The 11,217-nt window shown below is 45.0% G+C and overlaps 1 protein-coding gene across 7 annotated transcripts in view; it reads left to right on the forward strand.

The window, feature by feature from the left end:
* The window catches only part of NR2C2 (nuclear receptor subfamily 2 group C member 2), an 84,138-nt gene extending 75,178 nt beyond the window's left edge, over positions 1 to 8,960 (forward strand). For 6 of the 7 annotated variants that reach the window (XM_017505069.2, XM_017505071.2, XM_037730124.1 and 3 more), the window contains 5 exons: positions 2,197 to 2,318; positions 4,434 to 4,573; positions 6,089 to 6,226; positions 7,201 to 7,306; positions 8,457 to 8,960. In XM_017505069.2, coding sequence (XP_017360558.1) covers positions 2,197 to 2,318; positions 4,434 to 4,573; positions 6,089 to 6,226; positions 7,201 to 7,306; positions 8,457 to 8,631 — 681 coding nt within the window. In that variant the 3' untranslated portion in view covers positions 8,632 to 8,960. Of the gene's footprint in view, positions 1 to 2,196; positions 2,319 to 4,433; positions 4,574 to 6,088; positions 6,227 to 7,200; positions 7,307 to 7,961 lie in introns of all 7 variants that reach the window. The other variant, XM_017505067.2, reaches the window with a different exon arrangement.
* Positions 8,961 to 11,217: the final 2,257 nt, after the last annotated feature.

The raw sequence follows: 11,217 nt of genomic DNA on the forward strand, positions 1-11,217 counted from the left end.
CCAGCTACTCAGGAGGCTGAAGCAGGAGAATCGCTTGAACCCAGGAGGCATAGGTTGCAGTGAGCCAAGATCGCACCCCTTTACCACCCCAGCCTGGGCAACAGAGCAAGACTTCATCTCAAAAAAAAAAAAAATCAAACCTTGGGGCCAGGTGCGGTGACTCACACCTATTATCCCAACACTTTGGGAGGCCAAGGCACGGAGATCACTTAATCACTTTTAAGGTCAGGAGTTCAAGACTAGCCTGGCCAACGTGGTGAAATCACATCTCTACTAAAACTACAAAAATTAGCCGGGCATGGAGGCGCACGCCTGCAGTCCCACCTACTCGGGAGGCTGAGGCATGAGAATCGCTTGAACCCAGGAGGCAGAGGTTGCAGTGAGCCAAGATTGTGCCACTGCACTCCAATCTGGGCAACAAGTGAAACTCTGTATCAAAAAATAAAAATTAAACCTTGGAGTGAACTCATCTGCGAACTGTGGCATTTGATATTATGACTTCAAGCTGGATCTTGTGTTCCAGAATGATAGTCGCATTATGAAGTATTTTCACTTGTCCTTTGCTCGCAGTGCCATTTGTTTCTGAAGGTAACCCTGAAGAGGCGTGGCCCATCATTGCTAAGACAGGCTGACGTATTGGTAATTGCTGAGGGTAACTGCTGTTCTGACTGCTTTGTCCCTGCCTTTCTGTGACAGCCTGGCTGCCCCGTGGGCTCAGGCAGGCCCTTTTGTCTCTTCTCTGTGTCATAGAAACGCTCATATAAAATCTACAACAAGCAGGCAGCCAGCCATTGATCCTGACTACTATGCCCTCTAGAGCCACAGAAAGCAGATCCCTTGAAGAGTGCTGTTAAGGCCTCACGGGTCTTCCTCGTGCCCTCTTTCACTGGTCTTGCTTTTTCTACAGGACATTCAGAGGGCACCTGAAGCCCTCAGTCTCTAGGTCTCCAGACTGCTGAGTCGTCCTAATTCCCCAATTTTTTTTTTTTTTTAACAAATACTCATTTAGTCTGAAGTCTAGGTAATTGTGGCTCGCTGTAACCTCAAACTCCTGGGCTTGAACTCCTGGGCTCAAGTGACCCTCCTGCCTCAGCCTTCCAAGTAGCTAGGAATACAGGCATGCACCACCATGCCCAGCTAATTTTTATTTTTATTTTTTGTAGAGACAGGGTCCTCAATATGTTGCCCAAGCTGGTCTCAAACACTTGGCCTCAAGCAATCCTCCCGCTTTGGCCTCCAAAAGTGCTGGGATTACAGGCAAAAGCCACTGCGCCTGACCCAGCATTTTTTTTACTAGAGTCACTTAGGAAGTTAGGTCCCTGCTCCTAGTTTACCAAAGTTACCTAAGAAACAGGTCACCAGTACAATTCCAGCTTCAAAGGCATTGGAGCCCCTTCTAGATAATGAAATTACTGGAGCCTAGCCCAACATTCTAATCATGGGATATCATCCCCTACCACGAGTGCTGCTTAGCTGTTGCTCACTGCTATCTTAAGACCATCTACCAAAGTGCCTGCTAACCCATGAAGTTAGCCCATTACCCAGATTTATTTTTTATTTTTATTTTTTTGAGACTGAGTCTCACTCTGTCACCCATATTGGAGTGCAGTGGTATGATCTTGGTTCGCCACAGCCTCCGCCTCCCAGGTTCAAGCGATTCTCCTGCCTCAGCCTCCCAAGTAGCTGGGATTATAGGCGCACACCACCACACTTGGCTAATTTTTATATTTTTAGTAGAGACGGGGTTTCACTATGTTGGCCAGGCTGGTCTCAAACTCCTGACCTCAGGTGATCTGCCTGCCTCAACCTCCCAAAATACTGGGATTATAGGCATGAGCTACTGCACCTGGCCCCTATTCCCCAGATTTAATTTAGACCTTAACCTATGGGTCAAAATGGAGTTGCCATAGAACAAATAACAATTTAGCCGAGGTAAGACTTGAGGAGTATGTTTTTGTGTGAGTTGGCTGGGAAGATCGCCTTAGGCTTATGGACCACATTCCAAGGCCCATTAGACCCTTAGTTCACTGAGCAAGAAGACATGGGGAGTCTATGCAAGCCCCCACTGCAGGGGACTTCACAGAGAGTGACTCTAGATGCCACTGTTATTGAAGCATGACAGGGATACACGTTGACAGACAAAGCCATCGCCTGTCCTTCCTTCACCTCCTATGCCATGTGCTTTCTCTTTTCCAGCTTACAATGCCCAGCCCGATGCCAGAGTACCTCAATGTGCACTACATCTGTGAGTCTGCGTCCCGTCTGCTGTTCCTCTCAATGCACTGGGCTCGGTCAATCCCAGCCTTTCAGGCACTTGGGTAAGTGGCCACTTTTCTCTGCATGTATCCTTGGACGAGGGCCTTCCTCTCCCTAGGAATGACCTGGAAGAACTCTGAGGGCCCTTCTTCTAGTTTGACTGTTCCTATAACCTCATTCAAAGGACTCCGAGTTTCTTTAAGTATAGTTAGTGGACTGGTAACAGGGTTACCAGTTGCCAGTTTTGCAGTGTTCCTTAAACCTTTACGGAGTCTCCTACGTACACCAAGGATTTGGTACTGGGAGCTGAGGATAGAGAAGAATGTAGAAGGCAAGGGTAGTCCCTCGCACTGTGCTGTGGCACAGTGTGACTCTCAAACTGAAGCCAGGTCGGGAACTGTGCCTAGCTTTCATGAAGTGAATGTGAATCAGCTGTTTCCTCAAACACTGATTTACATTCTCTCACAAGCCACAGTGCCAACCGTCACATTGAGTAGTACAGACCCTGGTGTCATCTCTGCAGGAAGCCCCCCTTTTCTTGCTTTCTTGAGCACTACTTGTGTTTATTTCTCCTCTAAATCCCAACATTGGCTCTGCCAGTGTGCCAAGTGCTGTGTAGCTCATGTAACTGCCATCGTGTCATCAGGTGGCTGGCAGTCTGGTTGAAAGATAAGTAACCATATAAAAATGGAAATACTGTGAGAGTTAATGCATATTGCAGAGTAACCATCCTTAGGTAATATGTGGAAAACACTAGAATGGAGGGCAGGGTTGTCTAGTAGGTTATACTGTTGGGTTTGGGGCAAACAGACCTGGTTGTCGGGCCATAAGAATAGCCCTTGTCAGCTGTGTGGCCTTGTGCAAGTCACTGTACCTCTCTGAGCCTCCAGTTTCTCATTGTAGAAGCCTTGCATGGGTTTAAGATCTGTAAAGCTCAGTGCCTGGCATGCAAGGGACTCAGCAGAAGGCAGTGTGGTTCTGTGGTCAGTTGGTATGGGATATGTCCTAAGTAGTTGTTAGAATGGTCACCTCCTTCCATTATTAAAGAAAAGGCAGACAGAATTGTCTCATTCTCCAGGGAGAACTAGACAGGTGATGACTGCTAAACAAGTATTAGGAGTTTCATTGTTAGCTCTTTGGAGAATAGCCTACCCCTTGCTACCACGTGGTAGGTGGTGTAACTTCAGGCAGTTGTTTTTTTTAATAACACCACAGTCTACAGTTATTAGTACTGGTAGGTACCTGAGATTTTTTAACTGGAGTTAAAACGTGGTCCACCCACTTCCCTGAGTATACTTTTTCTAGTTGGGTAATTTGGAACTTCCTCCAATTTCTCAGCCTGGGCTAGATAAAGTGTGCTACCACATTTAAAGTGGTTTTAGTTACATTTCATGTACTGTTTTTCATAAGTTAATGTCCAGGGCAGTGATCATAGTAAAATGCTAGATGTAAATCTGGGGCATTTGGGAGTGACACAGTGCAGTAGCCCTGGTTCTCACTGCCCTCCTGTGGCTGGGCCACCCTTGAGGCAACTGGAGAAAACAGCGTTGTCAAGACAGCCCAGTTTCTTTGACCTCCTGAAATCTTGAGACAGGTGAGGGAGTGCCATTTGGGATTTCTGAGAATAAGGATGTAGTGTTTTATGATACGCCAACCTTGCTGACTAACCTGAGTAGAATTTAGCCAGGGCAGGGCTGGAAGCGGCCTTAACTGGACCCCCATCCTCCCTGCGTCAGTCTCAGCTCCAGCACAGAGCCTGCCTCCTGCCCTACAAGGTATGCAGGGTATGTTTCTGCCCTGCAGCCTCTTAATGACCTTGGGTGAAGGACCTAAGTAACTGATACCATCTCCTGGAGCAGAGCAGAGCCAGGATGCTGAGGCTTTAGAAGGCTGTAGGAAATGATGGTTTGGCCATACCTATTAAAATTTCTCATTATTTAAGTCTAAAGAATGTTTTTTAAGAGAATAGTTGATTATCAGAAAAACTTTAGTTACAACATTCATAGACTTAGTCATAGATTTCGTCATTTTCTTGGAGAATGATCCTGAATAGCACTTCAGCAAATAATTGCTCAATTTACCTGTTTGGGAAATGCTGGGACTTAGTGCCTGCATGCCCCACAACCTTGGAGAAATGCCAACATATACCACACTCAGCCTCATCTCTATATCCCCAGGCAGGACTGCAACACCAGCCTGGTGCGGGCCTGCTGGAATGAGCTCTTCACCCTCGGCCTGGCCCAGTGTGCCCAGGTCATGAGTCTCTCCACCATCCTAGCCGCTATCGTCAACCACCTGCAGAACAGCATCCAGGAAGGTAGGGTCCAGGGACTTGGGGCTGGGGTGTGTCTTGGTCTAGCCTGGTGGCCATGGAGCAGAGCCCAGCCCTGGTTGGAGGCGCATGTCAAAGACATCTTTGTTGACCCAGGCTGGCACCATAGCATATTGGCTAGTCTCAGTGTCCCACAGTATCCATAGGCTGAGGGTAATTTGACTTTTAAGTTATGGAACCTTTGGACTGGGCGTGATGGCTCATGCCTGTAATCCTTTGTTAAGTCAGGCAGGAGGATTACTTGAGCCCAGGAGTTTGAGACCAGCCTGGGCAACATAACAAGACCTTGTCTCTTGAAAAATACAAAACATTAGCCAGGCCTCAGGAGGCTGAGGCAGGAGGATTGCTTGAGTCCAGAGTTTGAGGCCATGGTGAGCTGTGATCATTGCCATGTACTCCAGCCTGGGTAACAGAGCAAGAACCCATCTCAATGAATGAATGAATGAATCAATGTTACAGGACCGTTATCAGTCAGAATATGTAAATTTCTGCCACACTGCACTCTTCATATAATTAATATGAAGAAAAAAATGGAAAAGGTCAATTTCTTGATAGGCATTTAGTGGTGATCTTTTCAGAATAATCACAGCTGATATTTTCGTCTTCATTGATAGGTTACTTTTCTCATGTATAATAGTTCAAAGATCCTCACAACCCTATAAATTAGGGACTATTACCTCATTTTTCCATATGGAGGAACTGAGGCCCTGATAAGGTCCCTGGCTTGCTCCAAATGAAACAGTAAGTACAAAAACAAGGGCACAGGCCAAGCACAGTGGCCCACACCTGTAATCCCAGCACTTGGGAGGCCAAGACGGGGGAATCATCGGAGGTCAAGAGTTCAAGACCAGCCTAGCCAACATGGTGAAATCCCATCTCTACTAAAAATACCAAAAATAAAAGGCCGGACATGGTGGCTTATGCCTGTAATCCCAGCACTTTGGGAGACTGAGGTGGGCAGATTGCCTGAGCTCGGGAGTTTGAAACCAGCCTAGGCAACATGGAGAAACCCCATCTCTACTAAAAATACAAAAAGTTAGCTGGGTGTGGTGGCGGGAACCTGTAATCCCAGCTACTCGGGAGGCTGAGGTGGGCAGATTGTCTGAGCTCGGGAGTTTGAAACCAGCCTAGGCAACGTGGCAAAAGCCCATCTCTACTAAAAATACAAAAAGTTAGCTGGGTGTGGTGGCGGGAACCTGTAATCCCAGCTACTCGGGAGGCTGAGGCATCCTGCCTCAGGCCAAGGGAGCTGCCTGGCAGCAGGGCCAGGAAGAATCACTGGTCTAGGAATTCATTATCGAGGTAGAACCCATATTGGAGCAGACTTTGCATACCTCTTGTCACTTCAACTGCAGCTGGAAGATGAAGCTCTTGTTCATCTTGAGATTACTTATTCTTAAATGTGAAATCGTCCCATTTCTTTCCATCTGTGGCCCTCAAATAAGCTAGTTTTATTGTTCTTACCCACCTTTCTCAGAGACTTGTGATCTTGGTTTCTAGATAAACTTTCTGGGGACCGGATAAAGCAAGTCATGGAGCACATCTGGAAGCTGCAAGAGTTCTGTAACAGCATGGCGAAGCTGGATATAGACGGCTATGAGTATGCATACCTTAAAGCTATAGTTCTCTTTAGCCCCGGTAAGATATGCAGTGGGGATGCATGACCCTTTTCCACCTGTATCTACTGATGTTTCTGAACATGAACATGTTGTCATCAGTGGTGTAGAAAGAGCCCTGCAGATTATATGTGACCTAGATGTTTTGCTAGATAACATAAATACATAAATGCTGTTAATTCTTGCCTTTACAGCCCCAAAGAAATATGTTCCCAGTGCCTGATGTCACGCACTGAATAGATTTGTGTCCTAATTAAACCATTGGCCAAACAAGACTACAGCATACAAAAGTGTGCTACCACCCGATATCCTTTTTTTTTCTGTTTTTGGCTCTTACGAGTTTCCAAGTTTTATTAGCATATATAATCCAGTACACATTGAAGCTCTGCCTGTTTGCACAGAATGTGTATAGCAGTAGCAGCAGCTGCTGCAGAGCATGATAAAAGGTATGTTCACAGGAGATGAAGAGGCAGCGATCAGGATGTCTGGGCTGGCCTCACTTCCCTCAGCTGTTCTCTCAAGGCCTCTGAAGAAGTCACTCAGGCTGACTGCTGACCTCACAGTAGGGGTTGGACACAACTTAACCTTTTCCTCTTCCTTCCCAGCCCTCCGTTCACTAACAACAAAATAGCTAATAAAATTGAGACAAATTATATAATTAAATATTTAGAAAGTAAATGACAATTTCTAATTTTATGTGATAGTTTTTAAAACTATGTTTTCTAGGGTAGTAGGAAGCCAGATGTCTGGAACCAACCAGGTGGGACTGCTCAGGCTGGCATCTACTCAGGGTCCCCGACCCCCTCCCAGGAACTTCAGGCCTGGGCAGAAAACAGGAAAACCCAGCATTCTAATAATATCTAAACTAGATCAGTCTTTGAATTCAGTTTGTTAATACTTGAGAAGTTTGCAGAAGTTTGACTAAAAATACTAAGAAGTCTGCAAGTGAGACTTTTCAAATTCAGAGGGAATTTGGAGGTACTTTTCTGTTTTCAGATCATCCAGGTTTGACCAGCACAAGCCAGATTGAAAAATTCCAAGAAAAGGCACAGATGGAGTTGCAGGACTATGTTCAGAAAACCTACTCGGAAGATACCTACCGGTGAGTCATTTAGGTACACGCTCTTGCTTGGGGCAGCAAAGAGTGTGGTTGAGTCTGTAGTTTCAAATATAAGTTATGTTAGCCTTTCCATTTTTAGCAGCCTGATAGAGCCTCCATTGGATCACACTCTAATTCTTGAGTTTTGTTTTTTTCCAAGCTCCCAAGAGCTAGAGAGAATTCTCGAATTCTAGAGGCGGCGTAGAGAGTGCCAGCAGGAGGGCCAGGACTGCAGCTGATTATGGCATTGCTGTGTGACTGTGACTGTGGCCTCAGATTGCTATTCTTTAATTGGAAAAGTTGGAGCAGATGCTGTATGGCTTGTTCCGGGGCTAACACTGTACATGAGGTTTGAGTTCTCATGGAGATTGCCTTATCCAGAATAGTTTGAAAGGTCTGCTCCTCTTGTCAGTATCCATTGAAGCAGCAGTGCTAGAGTACTTGACAGAAAAGTTCTCATTGACAGAAATCAAACCTGACCCCTATAAAGGAGTGTATGAGTTGTATAAAGTCATTTTACCTTCAGATAAACTGATGGAAAAAAGTTTATTTGGGTGAAAATTAACGATATTATTTGTAATGAATGTGTAGCCATATATATATATATATATATATATATATATATATATATATATATAAATTAGCTTTTCTCATGGAGATTTAGACAGGAAAGTTTTCAGATCTGCCAAAGGGCAGAATGCATTGACAGGCTTTTCAGCCAAGGATGGAAGAATGCTTTCCTGTGACAGCTTCTGACCTAACGGAAGCTACATGAATTTGTGAGACCCTTTCAAGTAAAGTATTTCCCTCCCCATCATATCCCCCTAAAATAAACATTGGAACAAAATTGACAGCATGGGAAGACACACAGGCCCACCTTCCCCAAAGTGTGTCCCCTGCACAGACCTCAGTCTGCAGGAGCCCCATGGAACAGAGGTGTCTTGGGTGTACATACATTTTGTACTCACTTGTTTGGTTTTTTCTCATGATAAATTTCTTTAAAAGGAACTGTTGAAATCAGAAAAGAGAGGTGGGTAGATGGATGCATTTGGTTTGATTCTGTGCAGTTCAGACAGGGCCCCAGGGGCCTGTGCTGAGCTGTGGTTGAAGGGCACCAAATAGTCTCCTTTTCCAATGACTCTCTCTTTTACAGATTGGCCAGGATCCTCGTTCGCCTGCCGGCACTCAGGCTGATGAGCTCCAACATAACAGAAGAACTTTTTTTTACTGGTCTCATTGGCAATGTTTCGATAGACAGCATAATCCCCTACATCCTCAAGATGGAGACAGCAGAGTATAATGGCCAGATCACCGGAGCCAGTCTATAGTGCACACCACACACCTGCCAAGGAGCAAAAGAATCCTCCCAGGACCGTTCACATACAAAGAAAAGTAAAGTAGTGGTATTTTGGTATGTGCAAATATTTCCATATGTTAGCCATTTCCTGTCTGGTTTTTCCTTATCTGTTAATCCCAGACAATAGCAATTAAGACTAGTAGGATCCTTTCCTGACAAGAAATGTTTTAATGCCTTTTGATGAAGCAGCAGATTTTGAAACAATCTTTTAACTCAGTTTATATTTAGAAATTCTCAAAGGGCAAAAAACAAAGGTTTTCTAACGTCAGAGACTAGCATTAAAGAAAACTGAAAGAACCTAAGAGAATAGTATGTGTGTGTATATATATAAAAAGTCCTTGGAATTATAGATACTAATTACCAGGGTAATAATATTAGCACTTTCTAAGCACTTAGCAATGTGTAATGTTAGTAACATCTTGCCTGTGGGCAGGGCAAACGGAAAACTGTGTATGTCTTTTGCCGAAATGCTAATGATTTCTGTGAAAACTCACTAGGGTACAGGAGACAATCATTTATGTTTAAGAAAAGGCATCATTCCTAATTGTGTGCACATGTTGTGGTTGAGCTGAATTCTGTGAATGGAAACATGGCTCATTTGCATCATGCAGTAAGTGAGAGTGTGGCGGCACAGTCGGTGGTGACGCAGACCAGAAGCTTCTAGCCACAGAGCGGACATTTGTCAGGTTCCCTGACCACTTGGTCCTGGTCTCTGATGGGCATCTACAGATCCCTCTAGAACCTGGGGTTCTCCTTTGATGGCTTAGTTGTCTGAATTGGAGTACAACTAATCAGACATTAACTGCCAAATGAGATGTACAATTCCTCTAGCAAGTGCAAACATCCCCAAGTCACGTCCAGCGCTCATGGCAGATGGAGCCTTCTGACCGAAAAGCACAAGGTTGGCATTTTGAGCCCTTGACAGTACTTCCAATACAATTGGGGGTGCCTGTGTGTTTGTCCAGATGGAGGAGCGTGGCCTTGGAGTGTGAGGGTTACCTTCCCAGGACTTTTCTACTCCAAATGACCCCTTGAAAAGGACTCATGTTTATGCAGTTCTGTCAGAACTGTGAGGCTGGAGTGGGGCTGGGCAGGAGCGTCCTGTGCCACCTAGCCAGAGTGGCCGGAGCCTGGTAAAACTGGATGGAAGGTTTCAGGATAGTTTTTCCTGTTGACCTTAATACCAGAGATTTTAAAAATGTGTGCAGACTCAGCATCTCTGTTGGCAAGTCTGTTAATATTACTAGCACACCGTGCACTTTGGTTCCCCCAGGTGTGTGCCAGCCGACCACCCCAGAGCATTTTAAATGCAGGCTGCCTGCTCCTTAAAAACAACCCACTATTCCCATTCCCAAGGCGATAATCTTTTTCCTCATAAATTATAGCAACCAGAGTTTACAGCAAGAACAGAGTATGCTGGTAAGAAAGTTATGTCTAACTTTCAACACCCATAAATTCTCATGGATGTGAATAAATAGCAAGCTCTTCCTGTTTGAGAAACATGGCATGTGGAAGACCAGGTCAAGTGTTTTCTCTCTTGAATAGTCCAGATTAAGAAAAAGCACCTTGTCGGGTTAAGTTTGCCTGTTGATTTGTTAATCAGATGGTATCAAAAAAGATCCCCAAACACTCCCCTGCCTCACAGGTGCTCTGATCTGGCTCAGGCTGGTGCCACACATGTGGTTGCACGGGGGTGCAGGCAATGGAAGCTGTCGCAGGCTCAAGGCAGAACAGAATGCTTGATTCCGAAGGGTTGGCAGCACTTTACGCAAGTCACTATTAGTGGGGTAAGTGGGAACAATATCTCCAACTTCTGAATTCTTTAGATTTAATTGTATCATTTTCTACTTCTTGCCTTGGCAACAAATTTTGAGAATAGTGGGGGTGGCCATTATAAACTGATGGAAAGGATTTAATTTTGCCAGCTTAATTTTTACTTTTCTAACCCTGATGTGTTTTCAGTTTCAAAATTAAGACAAAAAAACGGCTGAGAAAATGGAATTGCGGCAGGTTTGTTTCATCTCTGCTTGTGAAGGATTTTAGTAGTGGGCATCCTGAAGCTCAGCTGTGCTTCTTACACAGATTGTTGCCTGCCTTCTGTCCTTTTGATTCTTGAGTGTGAGCATGAGGGCCATGTTGCAGTTCTTGGGAATATACACATAACAGCTTTCAGATCCCAGTTCTTGGTGTTGGTATAAAGGTCTCCACCAGCCCCTCTTCTCATTTCCAGGTCACTCAGTGGCAGCCAGTAGGCCATTTAGACTCAGGTGGATAAAGAAGTCTTGGGCTCTGGTCAAACAGCCTTGCAGAAAATGTGATTTTGCTTGAAAAGGTGCTGATTCTAACCTGGTCTTGCTCGTTAAGTCCCTTCGCTGGTGATGGCTGGTTTTGGGTTTTGAACACTACTTTGTCAGTTTCTCAGATCCTCTTGGCCTTAGATTGAAGTGGCCTTTTCTTTAAGGATCATGTCCACATAAGCTGAATTCTTGGTGCTTGAACTCATTTCAAGCCTTTGACTGCAGGTCCATTTCAGCTCCTGTCAGGTTTGTTAAGGAAA

This window comes from Cebus imitator, unplaced genomic scaffold (genome assembly GCF_001604975.1).
Source record: "Cebus imitator isolate Cc_AM_T3 unplaced genomic scaffold, Cebus_imitator-1.0 Scaffold332, whole genome shotgun sequence".
Taxonomy (NCBI): Eukaryota; Metazoa; Chordata; class Mammalia; order Primates; family Cebidae; genus Cebus; species Cebus imitator.